A 13608-nucleotide genomic window follows, 5' to 3' on the forward strand; every position below is an offset into this window, starting at 1 on the left:
GTTTAGTAACAGCAGCAACTCATCCACAAAGAAGAAGACCATGTAATGTCACAGAGCGAAGTCACTGAGGGCTGAGGCGCATGGTGCGTAAAAGTCGTCAAGAGTTCCAAACTTCCACTGGCATTAATATCATGGAATGGGTTTTCATGGCTGAGCAGCATACAAGCCTCATCATCAAGTACAATTACAAGCATCGGATGGAGGGATGTAAAGCACGCTGCCACTGAACTCTGGATGCATGTTCTGTGAAGTGATGAATCGCGCTTCTCTGTTTGGCAGTCTGATGGGTGAATCTGGATTTGACAGATGTCAGTTAAACTTTACCTGCCTGACTGCCATCTGGCAACTGTATAGTTTGGTGAAGGAGGGATAATGGCATGGAGCTATTTTTTAGGGGTTAGGGCTAGGCCCCTTACTTCCAGTGAAGGGAAATCTTAATGCTTCGGCATACCAAGACATTTTGGACAATACTATGCTTCCAACTTTGTGGAAACAGTTTGGGGAAGGCCCTTTTCTATTCCAGCATGACTGTGACTGTGAGAAAAAGCAAGGTCCATTTAGACCTTTTGACTATTTCATCCATGCTCTGTTGGTTGAATGGGAAAAAATTCCCCCAGAAAATCTCCAAATTATTGTGGAAAGCCTTCCCAGAAGAGTGGAAGCTGTTAAAGCTGCAAAGGTTGGACCCAACTCCATATTAATGTCTATGTATTTAGAATACAATGTGATTTAAGTCCCTGTTGGTGTAATGGTCAGGTGTCCCAATGCTTTAGAAAGTATAACACATCATGACAAACAACCAATTTCAGATTTAACAATTCATCTGCAAATATTATAATGCTTTATAACTTTGGTTACAATTATTTATAAAAAACATATAATGCATTATAATGCACATTATGAATACATTTATAACGCATCATACATAAAGGCTTTAAGTAAAGTGTTGCCAAAAACGCTACTAGAAAAAATACTAATACTAGCAACAAATACTTAAATTACTAGCACATTTATCGTTAGTTAGACAGTTAGGCTCAGCAGTTTCAGCAAGGATGCATTAAATTGACCAAAAGTGACAGAAAATACATGTATAATGTTATAAAATATATAAAAAAAAGAAATAATAATTATATTCTTTATAGAATCCTGAAAAAAAGTAGCATTGTTTCCACAAAAATATTAAGCAGCACAACAGTTTTCAACATTAATAATAATAAGAAATATTTCTTGAGCATCAAATCTGCATATTATGATGATACAGTGTTTTGCTTTCTTCCCTCTAGTATTTCCTATAAGTACCCCAGAACCACTGGTGCTGCTTACCCCACCACGGTGCCTCACAGCCAACCGGACACAGCAGGGAGTCCTACTCACATGGATCCCTCCAGCCAATCACACGTCGCCAATTGATCACTACATCATGGACTTCCGCCTCGGGGAGAGGTGGGATGTCCTTGATGATGCAATCCCTGCTGGAGAGACAGAGCTCTTGGCTAGAGACCTGGTTCAGGTATACCTGTGATCACAATTTAAAAAGTTTGACACACAGCTTGTTTTGCCATTTCTGCAGTATTTGAAAATGAACTATAACTAGGCCTATAATATAATTTTGGTATTGCTTTTAAACCTAGAATGATAATTCAAGCAACAGTAAAAATGTGTTAATCATTTAGTCACAGTTATGTTGTTCCAAAACCGAACTCTTATGACCATTTGAAAGCCATGCAAATTATATTTTTATTACATTATCTAAAATGTAAATTTGAAGGAAAAAAGCAAAATGACAGAAATCTTCCTCAAGGTTTTACTCACAGTAATGATTTTTTTTGTTGTTGCATATTTGTCACATTTGGATGCAAATTTATTCCAATTTTCACATTCCTTACAATGTTTTAATCTACTACAACTGAACCTTCAGTGGACTGATTTTTCTAGTGATTTCAGGTAATACACCTATTTAAAGGAAACATGCTGTAAATGTCTCTGCATTGTTTTACAGGAGGCCTGGTATGAGTTCAGAGTGATAGCGGTTATGGAGGGCCTTGTCAGTGAGTCCAGTAATGTAGTGGGAGTCTCTAGCACAGGTCAGTGCCCATACTGAGGATTTTAGAATCTGTACTGTGATATTTTACTGCACATGATATCATGTTGTAATGTACTCTTGACACTTTTGTGTAGGCTCACACAAACATTAATGGAGTGAGTTGATCCTGAATTAGTGGTGGTCTGATGAGACTCTGCTGCCATCTGATGGATGTAAAGTGAATTATTTTGCCTTTGCTGAACGTCTGATTTGAGAATTAAAGCAAGTTCACATTCCGAAATATTGGATGCATAGTGTTCTTTTTGTTTGAATATAGTCAGACAACTGTAAAAAAAAAAAAAAAAAAATATAGTTTCAATATCTCAAACCACAGTTAATGTTCACTGAAAATACAAATATAAAAATAAATGACTATGGGCATATGCCAGTTTGTTTAGTATTTAGTTGGTAAAATATTTATTATCACTTTAAGCCATTTAAACAGGGATATTTTAACTTCTGAAAATATTCACTCTTGAGATATGTCACAATATATACTACCGTTCAAAAGTTTGGGGTCAGTTAAGTTATGCTCACCAAGGCTGCATTTATTTGATCAAAAATACAGTACAACTGTAATATTGTAACATTTTATTACAATTTAAAATAACTGTTTTCTGTTTTTATATATTTTAAAATGTCATTTATTCCTGTGATGGCAAAGCTGAATTTTCAGCATCCTTACTCCAATCTTCTTCAGTGTCACATGACCCTTCAGAAATCATTCTAATATGCTGATTTGGTGCTTAAGAAACAGTTCTTATTATTATCATCAGTTTTGAAAACAGTTGTGCTGCTTTATATATATTTTTTCAGGATTATTTTATGAATAGAAAGTTCAGTTTGATCGGTTTAATGCATCTTTGAACAATAGTGTAAACCTGTTGTTTTACATGATTGGTGTATTTTATTATATTTCGTTCTGCTGACAAACTGTTACCATATTCTAGTGATTGGCAACCACCCCTAATGATTGATTTCACTAAATAGATAGTTTAAGCATCACAGTCGGAATTCAATCACTACTTGAAGTCAAAATAAATGTGAGGCTGCTCAGTCTTTGATCTCATTTCTTAAAGCATCCCACTGTGATTTTAAATGTATTTTGAATGTCTTTATGAATCAAGATAGCTGGCTATTTTATTCTGTTTCAGTCTTTCTAACCTTACCTCCTATTAACTAAATAATACAAAATGAGCTGTATGGTTTATTGTTAAAACAGCCCATCTTAGGCAACTAAGAATGAAAGAGCTTGTGTGTGTGTGTGTGCTGAAGGCGAGCTTGTTTGTATCTTTCAGACTATTTCCCGCCGCCTGAGGTGCCAGACGAGGGACTGGCGCGGCCGGTGGTGGCAGGCATTGTGGCCACCATCTGTTTCCTGGCAGCAGCCGTCCTCTTCAGCACGCTAGCAGCCTGCTTCGTCAACAAACAGAGACGGCGTAAGCTCAAGAGGAGACGAGGTCAGTGGTGCCCTTACGGCCAGAATGTCCTCCTCTTTCTCATCCAAACCCCATGCACTTTACATCTTACCCTACTGACAGACTGAAGACTTTGATGCAATTCAAATAGACTGGGAGAATTTTTTTTGCCTAAAGCTATTCTATTTATTTAACATTCAAGACATCCCCACTATCTTGTTCTCTTACAGTATGAAGAGGTTTAAATAACAGGTAACTGCCACTATTGCACAAATGATGCTGCAGAACTCCCAACAAGCTCTTAGGCAGCTTTTCATCAGGAAATGAGTCTTTTTATGCGCGTGTTAAATCTCTAATCGCTTTCTTTCTCTCCGGTTTTCTCTTCGACAGATCCCCCTCTGTCTATAACACACTGCAGAAAGAGCGTGGAGACTCCGTAAGTAATGTCTTTTAAGAACTTCCTCCTTCTCCCCTTGTACCTCAGTTAATTCAGAGCGAGAGTGGAGTGTGCTTCATAAATCAAGGCATATAACAGGTCCGCCCTCTCGCTTAAAGATCCTATTAGAACACCCATTAATTACTGCTTAGTGATAGGCCGGTAATTCATGGATGTAGTGTGTTCATACACTAAACGGCCTAAGTTAATTTCACCAAAGAGCAGTTTCTTCATTTTTCCATTAGTTTGGAATGCTAAATAGTTATCTCATGCGTTTGCCTTAATTTGCACTTCAGATCAATGGTTCTCAACCAATGGGACTCCATTGTTCACAAAAAAGTAACTCAAATTAGTATAATTCTAATAATTAAATTTCAGAATTCCAGAAGTTTTAGGAGCTGTAATTTAGTCTTTTGGGATTCACTCGATAAGGATTACGAATAAGGATTTTTGTGTAAATTATGACAGAATTTTCCTTTTTAAGTAAACTATTCCTTTTAGATTTTATTAGTTTAGATGACTTTTCCAGATGCTTGAAATCCAACTTTTAAAATTAAAAGCTATATTGAAGCTATATTGAATCTACTTTTTAAACGTTTAAAAAAAACATAATGCAATACAATTGTGATTTCAAAGAATAGTCTATATTGTTGTATTTTGTAAACTATCCAAAGATAGCCTACACACAGTACTCAAATATTTATCTCAAACTGACTGTTTGTCAAAGTAAAAAATTGCAACAAATGTGACATCATTGCAAGAACAAAATGCATGCAATTCAAATTGGATATACAGGAGTAGTCAAAAATGCACGTTAAACTCACAGCACATGCAGTGATGGAGCTCGCAGCATTTTCTGTGAAACCCACCACAACAAACTAAGCTATATACCTATTTAAATAAATCATAGCCTTTGCCTTGTGATAAGTGCACTAAGGTATATTGCAAATTCATTTTATGTTCGATTGACAGATGCTTTGCCAAAGCAAAATTGTAGCAGGACAGATTATTCTAGGAAACACTGATTCATCATTGTAATTAAAACAGAAACAGACATTTGATATAGAGTGCTATAAAGTAGCAAAATTAATGTATTACTCACCTGTATGAGCGTCCTTAAATTTGTGCTTGAAGTCTTCGACGCAGACAGCATTTTATCTTTGGTTTGCATAGATTACATACCAAAGTTTAACCTTTACTAGACGATTCATGTGAAATATCAACCCAACCATTCTTAACATAATCATCAGACAATCTCTTCGGCTGTGTCCGAAATCGCCCCTTATATCCTTAAATAGGGCACTATTTGAGGGCACAACCATTTGTAGTGGTGTTCAAAACAATATTGGACGTTATCGAGTGCACACAATGCACCGTAATAACGAGTATACAACTGATGTACGCTCAACATCCATCCATTTTCCAAACCGCATGTCCAATGTGACTACAGCGTAATATTATACAGGCATAAATTCCCTTTTAATTGATTATTAAATTGTTTAATTAAGGTTTACACATAGTTTCTATGACAGAGTTCAAGATAAATCTTTTCCTCTTACTACTGGGGCTGCCAGTTTGCCAAGTTTCAAATAATTATTAAAAAGCAAGCACAAACTCAGTGTCTGAATTCACTCTCTCGGTTTCATTCACTCCCTCAAGTGAACTATGGTGAGGGTTTAGGGGGGCAAATTCGGACACAGCCTTAGTAAACCATAAAGAGGTGTGATAAAACAGTAGATGGCGGGAATGCACTCTAGAAGAAGACACTGCACTTCTTTCATACATTGCAGGTTTGTCAAAACACAATGTATCTTTTGGTCGTGCTGCACCGCTACTTGCTGGAAAAAGTAGTTAGCTACTGGCAAGCTACACTGTTTGAAAAAAGAAACAGTGTTTTTTTTTTTTTTTACCAGATGAGCAGTAACAGGAAAACATTTAGGGAGAAAAAAGGGGGTGGGATCAGGAAACGGCCTGAGCTGAATTCAAATTTGGAAACCTTAACATAAACGCCACTGTCTCTGAAACTTTACTCTATTTGCATTGGTGCCCTGCAGCATTCATTAATAGCATTTAATGTTAATTTCTTCTTCTTTTTTTCTTTTCTGTTAAAGAGCCATTTGAGACCAGTGTTTTGCAGTGAGATTGAGACAATACCCTGTTTATGTATTTCTGCTTGATGTTTGTGTTGTTGAACTGTTGTCTATAAATGTTCATGGTTTTGATGACACTTACTACCCCAGTAAAGAAAGTAGGATTGGTTTCAGGTTCATCCTCATAGCAGTTGGTTTCTACACAGACACTGAGTAAGAGGGATTCAAAGTGACCCTGCAGCTTTTGAGTTCCCATGGCAACAATCAGGCACTGAAAAGAGTGTGTAAAACATGCTCGTACAGTACAAGCACTGTAAATGATATACATCTGTGCATCTGTGTGATTTGAATTGTATAGGTGTGCGAAAAGTGTTTACTGTAATCCAAACACAAAGACTATCAATGTATTGTGTGAAGATTGCCCTCTTTGTCAAAATCTTTCAAGGGATAGTTTATTCAAAACTGGTTCTTGTGTGTCTACATATATCAATTGCTCAAATAGGATTTGTCAGTGAACATTAACATATAAGGGCTTATAAGCACATCAATATTTTAATGAGGTAAGCATTGAGGCTTGTTTGATTAAGCAGGGTTTCATAAGCCACCATTAAAAGTGGCACTAACAGCTTTATCAACAATACCTCTGGACTCATTACCATGGTAAATGTGCATGCTGTGTTGTCTCTGCTTTTAAGAATGCCTCTTACCATGCTTTCATATTTTTATTTTGCATTTACCATGGTATACTAACAAGATGCTAAAGAACAGGGAGTTTCATCTCTCCGGTATTTTTATTTCACTGCAAACTTATCTTTTCTTTAACTTACATTTTACACTAACTCTGTTGTTTGTCTTTCTTCCCAGTGCTAATAACAGTGGACATCGGTGACTAGGATTTTCTTATTTATATTTTCAATAGTTACATAGTATTTGTTCATATTATTTCTTCATAATCTGTTTTACTTGATACATTCTCTGATGTCCTCTAATGCTTCAAAAAACACAAACGATGAGTTTTAAATGAATAGAGAGCATATAACAGTGTTCATCTGTGATATTACATTTATAGTAGCTATATGATCCTCCTACATACATCTTTTAATAGGCTAAATCTAAGTGGGTTAGCTCTGATATGATGTCAGTCTATAGAAGAAAAAATAATGTCAAATGTTTTTGAAATAAAAAGCCTGTCGGTACACGATCCGTTCCACCTGCACGATCCGTACACGCATGCGCGTAATTACGTAGTAGAAAACGTCACGGTTTTCCTACACTATTGGAACCACCCATGCGATGGCACAACTTGCGGCATATTTGTGTAACGTTGTATTGTGTTTAACATTTCACAGCGGGTCTATTTTGATGCTTTTAAATGTAGCTTACGCTATGCATTACGATGTGTTTACGTGGTTGCCAATCCAAAAATAATAAAGGAGTTGTGAGTTGTTACATTAACATACATGATAAGTTTCCTCCATAGGCTACTCTCCTTTGCGATTCACTGCTGTATGGTATTAGGCTTAACTTGCCGTGTTTTGGTCTGAGGTCAGTAGTATTGTCAAAGACGGTTTGTGTCGTTTTTTTATTATTAAAAGCTGCTAATATTAGTTAACTTTTAAGTTGAGTAATTTTGTATTAGTATGGTATGGGTCTATATAGGCTAATATATATCTATATAATCTAAATGAGGAAAATTATCCCTTCAATGTTGTTTACAGAAGACAATAAGGAACATAATATGCATTTCTTTTTTTTTAATAATATGCATTTCTGCCTAGACAATCTGCACTTACATGAAGAAAGAACTACGTGGAACAGATCGTGCAGTGTCGTAAATCGTCACAAAACAGAATGATCATTTGCGCATGTGCGTTTTCTACTGCGTCTACTACGCATGCGTGAAACGGATCGTGCAGGTGGAACGGATCGTGTACCGACAAAGCCTGTTGAATTGCACTACTTGAAAAAAAAAAATAGGCCTTACATTAACCATGCTTGCATTTTAATGCATTGTATTTTTAGGGCTTGCACTTTTATGGGCTGAAATTCAACATGGTTGAATATTTAAGCTGTGAATATTTCAATTAAAAACATTTCAAACACATTTTCATTATTAAAAATTCAATAATCCATATTCACCTTTCATATTTTACTTCCAAAATATTCAAACTGTTTAAAAATACAACCTTATAATATTCAACAGGCATTTTTCGGTCCATTTTATTTCGCTTTGCAAATTCGCTTCCACAAATTCAGTGGTTCAAATTCGACAGTAAATTCAACATTGACATCCAGGAACTGCAGGAAAAGCAGTAGATTACCGAGCATACTCTCCATCTGCTGTTAGTCGACCTCACCAGCAGGGGGTGCAAAAGCGCGTGTTGTTGGCGAAGACCAGCAACAGTTAGAACAAGCCATTCATTCATAAAACTCATTTACAGCAATGTAAGTGTATTTGTGATTATTATGAAGGCGGTTTTATGTTAAATTCAGTGTCTTCACGGTTACTTTTCCTGTGTAGCCTACATGCATCTTTCTCTACCGTGAACAAGATTATAATGTTATTCCCCGATGCGGATATACAGATCCAATGTTACATTTTTGAGGTTGATATATATTTCTCTTGGTTGTTTAGTTGCCTTAACTTTATATTTTGGCAATGTGCTGCATGCAGGCTATTAGGGTTTCCCTCAATACTTCAGGATTCCCCTGCTGGACATACAAAACGCTTAACGTAGCTAATATAACTAATACAGTGATATTAAAAACCAAACGCAAGTCCAGCTCCAGATGGACTCAGAATAACGCGCAAAGTTTAATGCTGAGCGTTTCCCAGTGATAGACTGGCATAAAGTTGGCTTGACGTTGGACATTCGCACATTTAGGGACCGTCTCTAAAGTGTATACGACTTTGGTGTACACGTTTCTAACTTCAATAGCATTTGAATAGAACGACTTACAGTCATAAAACCAACTGTAAAGTGTTCATGTAGTGTCAGGCATAATGCGCACCCTTAGATTTTTTATTCAAATAAATTAAAGTTTGCTATTGAAGTTAGAAACGTGTATAATGTTGTATGCAACTTTGGAGACGGTCCCTAAATGTGCGAATGTCCAATGTCAAGCCAATTTTACATTTATTAGGCTACATTTAGTCATTTAGCAGACGCTTTTATCCAAAGCGATTTACAGTTCAACTAACAATAGGAGGCTACTATATACTATACTATATATATATTAGAGGTGGGCATAGATACATTTTTTTAATCTAGATTAATCTAGATTAATTTTGAAATTAATCTAGATTAATCTAGATTAAAATGGCTCATTTGAATTCTGCCGAAGGCATTCAGAATATGTGTGCTACCCAAATAATGACTATAAAAGTAAGTCTTTGAGAACGGGTTTCTCAAGCCAGGTGGCGCATTAGACCAGGGGCTCATCTCCTGTTTCCAAAATGCATCACAAACTGCTTGAGAAAGCTGTTCTACTCATAGACTGTAAAAGGTTACTACTGTACTGTTACCGTCCGTAGGCAACATTAGGTAGGCCTATGTTATTATCAACTACTATAGGCTATCAATTAGGGATGGGCGATATGGCCTAAAATCTATATTGTGATATACATTGCAGCCTCTTGTGATAACGATATACAGTATATTATAATAAAACCATTTCAGAACAGAATACACAGACCCATGCTAAACAACTGCTAAATGTATTTTTTTTAAAGGGTGTATGTAGTTTTGAGAACATATATTGTGCAAAACTGTAAGTATACAACATAATTTTGCAGATAAATAAAATGTAAGTACACTAGCTGCAGAGACTTAAGTAGGTCTAATGTTTATTATGGCTTGGAGCTTATGAAACCCCAAATTTAAAATTAGAATATTGTCTAACTGATGTCTTTTCAGTTAAAAAGAAACACAACAACGATTCTTAAAATCGAGATTATGTGCTACACCACTAAGATATATTGGAATGGGAATAATACGCGCGCGCTGGTATTCAGTGATATCATGTTTCATTTTGAATTTGAGGTGGTCGAACGGATTAGTCGTGTGTTAACTTACCGAACTGTTACCCCACACACTCTGTATATAGTTTGCTGCTGCTCGTCTGACGGCTTAAACCCGAACCAAGTCCAAATAATGGATGTTGCACCGATCTTTTTCACCAGCTTTCACTTTCAGCCGTGTTTACTTAAGATGACGACGAATATGCGTTGCAGCCGGGTTTACCTCGCGGCCGCGGGTAGATTGCGTCATCATAGCTTGTGTAGTATAGAGCCATCTCCCAACCCAACTTGGAGAATAGATTAACGGCGATATTTTTTTTATCGCGCGATAAGAGTCTCGCGTATTAGGGGTGGTGTGGCGCAATGGATAAGACACATGCCTTTGGTGTGAGAGACCCGGGTTCGAATCCACTGTGAGACACCAATGTGTCCCTGAGCAAGACACTTAACCCCTAGTTGCTCCAGAGGCGTGCGACCTCTGACATATATATAGCAATTGTAAGTCGCTTTGTATAAAAGCGTCAGCTAAATGAATAAATGTAAATGTAAATGTAAATGTTAACGCAGCACGTTAACGCCGATAACGGCCCACCACTAATATATATATATATATATATATAAAGAGAGAGAGAGAGAGAGAGAGAGAGAGAGAGAGAGAGAGAAAGAAAAGAAAGTGTTAGTATTGATCAAGTGTTGATTTTGTGCCAGTATATCACAAAATGCTCTGCATGAAACTTTGCGCGTTAAGTTCATATTCTGAGTCCATCTGCTTGCCTGTAGCCTATAGTAGCCTACAGCCTACATCCCCAATAAGGTGCGAGTTTGGTCTTTTATATCACTGTATTAGTCCATAAAGCTACATTACGCGTTTTGTCCCGACGGAAGGGGAATCCTTGAGTATGAGGTATTGAGGGAAACCGATTATAATCCTGTTCATGGTAGAGAAAGCTGATAACATGTAGGCTACACAGGGAAAGTAACAATGAAGTTACTGAATGAAACATAAACACACCTTTTGTCTTTATCATCTTTTCCGCATATATATACTGACACAGATAATCATTTTCATTTTATGAATGAATGGCTTGTTCTAAAAGTTGCTGGTCTTCGTCAAAAACACGCGCTTTTGCACCACCTGCTGGTGAGGTCGACTAACAGCAGATGGAGAGTATGCTCGGCAATCTACTGCTTTTCCTGTAGTTCCTGGATGTCAATGTTGAATTTACTGTCGAATTTGAACCACTGAATTTGTGGAAGCGAATTTTTATTTTTAAACAGTTTGAATATTTTGGAAGTGAAATATGAAAGGTGAATATGGATTATTGAATTTTTAATAATGAAAATGTGTTTGAAATGTTTTTAATTGAAATATTCACAGCTTAAATATTCAACCATGTTGAATTTCAGCCCATAAAAATGCAAGCCCTAAAAATACAATGCATTAAAATGCAAGCATGGTTAATGTAAGGCCTATTTTTTTTTTTCAAGTAGTGCAATTTAACAGGCTTTTTATTTCAAAAACATTTGACATTATTTTTCTTCCATATCAGTCATAACCTTCATAGTGGTGCCATTTAAAAAAATGCTGCTATTGCTGTTCACTTTATTTCATGTCATGCTGGGAGATGTTATCTGTTTGTGGTAGTGCTTAAGTAAAGCACTGAAATTAGTTTTTAAAGATTATTTTAGTTACGTAACTCCTGTTTATCTACAGTATTATTATGGCATCAAGTATGATTTTTTTTAATACATTTTTCACTAAATACATTTTGAGTTATTGTACCTCTTTTTACATAGGCTTGTGCTTTGCAAAATTATACAGTGGGGGCAAAAATGAAAGAAAGAAAGAAAGAAAGAAAGAAAGAAAGAAAGAAAGAAAGAAAGAAAGACAAATTTAAGTAAAATGAAGAAATATTAATGTCAGAAGGTTTTATGCAGATAATAATTTGTAATGAAAACATTTTATATATATATATATATATATATTACACTCACCTAAAGGATTATTAGGAACACCTGTTCAATTTCTCATTAATGCAATTATCTAATCAACCAATCACATGGCAGTTGCTTCAATGCATTTAGGGGTGTGGTCCTGGTCAAGACAATCTCCTGAACTCCAAACTGAATGTCAGAATGAGAAAGAAAGGTGATTTAAGCAATTTTGAGCGTGGCATGCTTGTTGGTGCCAGACGGGCCGGTCTGAGTATTTCACAATCTGCTCAGTTACTGGGATTTACACGCACAACCATTTCTAGGGTTTACAAAGAATGGTGTGAAAAGGGAAAAACATCCAGTATGCGGCAGTCCTGTGGGCGAAAATGCCTTGTTGATGCTAGAGGTCAGAGGAGAATGGGCCGACTGATTCAAGCTGATAGAAGAGCAACTTTGACTGAAATAACCACTCGTTACAACCGAGGTATGCAGCAAAGCATTTGTGAAGCCACAACACGCACAACCTTGAAGCGGATTGGCTACAACAGCAGAAGACCCCACCGGGTACCACTCATCTCCACTACAAATAGGAAAAAGAGGCTACAATTTGCACGAGCTCACCAAAATTGGACAGTTGAAGACTGGAAAAATGTTGCCTGGTCTGATGAGTCTCGATTTCTGTTGAGACATTCAGATGGTAGAGTCAGAATTTGGCGTAAACAGAATGAGAATATGGATCCATCATGCCTTGTTACCACTGTGCAGGCTGGTGGTGGTGGTGTAATGGTGTGGGGGATGTTTTCTTGGCACACTTTAGGCCGCTTAGTGCTAATTGGGCATCGTTTAAATGCCACGGCCTACCTGAGCATTGTTTCTGACCATGTCCATCCCTTTATGACCACCATGTACCCATCCTCTGATGGCTACTTCCAGCAGGATAATGCACCATGTCACAAAGCTCGAATCATTTCAAATTGGTTTCTTGAACATGACAATGAGTTCACTGTACTAAAATGACCCCCACAGTCACCAGATCTCAACCCAATAGAGCATCTTTGGGATGTGGTGGAACGGGAGCTTCGTGCCCTGGAATCCCACAAATCTCCATCAACTGCAAGATGCTATCCTATCAATATGGGCCAACATTTCTAAAGAATGCTTTCAGCACCTTGTTGAATCAATGCCACGTAGAATTAAGGCAGTTCTGAAGGCGAAAGGGGGTCAAACACAGTATTAGTATGGTGTTCCTAATAATTAATTAGTATATTAGTAATAAGTAATAAGTAATTAGTATGGTGTTCCTTTAGGTGAGTGTATGTGTATGTGTGTGTGTATATATATATATATATATATATATGTGTGTGTATATATATATATATATATATATATATATATATATATATATGTATATATATATATGTATATATATATATATGTATATATATATATATATATATATATATATATATATATATATATATATATATATATATATATGTATGTGTGTGTATATCTATATATCTATATACATATATATGACCCGTGCTGGCAAAAGGAGTCGGAATGTGCACGGGATAATTTCAAGCAACAGACAAAACAAGTGAAAAATAAAATTTTTGGTCGAA

The 13608-nt window shown here is 36.4% G+C and overlaps 1 protein-coding gene across 8 annotated transcripts in view; it reads left to right on the plus strand.

Annotated features, from left to right (window-relative positions):
* The window catches only part of igsf9bb (immunoglobulin superfamily, member 9Bb), a 135449-nt gene that overhangs the window by 107975 nt on the left and 13866 nt on the right, over window positions 1-13608 (plus strand). For all 8 annotated transcript variants that reach the window (XM_082141105.1, XM_082141107.1, XM_082141109.1 and 5 more), the window contains exons 14-17: window positions 1284-1510; window positions 2000-2084; window positions 3382-3543; window positions 3892-3937. In XM_082141105.1, the coding sequence (XP_081997231.1) occupies window positions 1284-1510; window positions 2000-2084; window positions 3382-3543; window positions 3892-3937 (520 nt within the window). The remainder of the gene's footprint in view (window positions 1-1283; window positions 1511-1999; window positions 2085-3381; window positions 3544-3891; window positions 3938-13608) is intronic.

Source organism: Leuciscus leuciscus (assembly GCF_965113295.1).
Source record: "Leuciscus leuciscus genome assembly, chromosome: 16".
Classification (NCBI taxonomy): domain Eukaryota; kingdom Metazoa; phylum Chordata; class Actinopteri; order Cypriniformes; family Leuciscidae; genus Leuciscus; species Leuciscus leuciscus.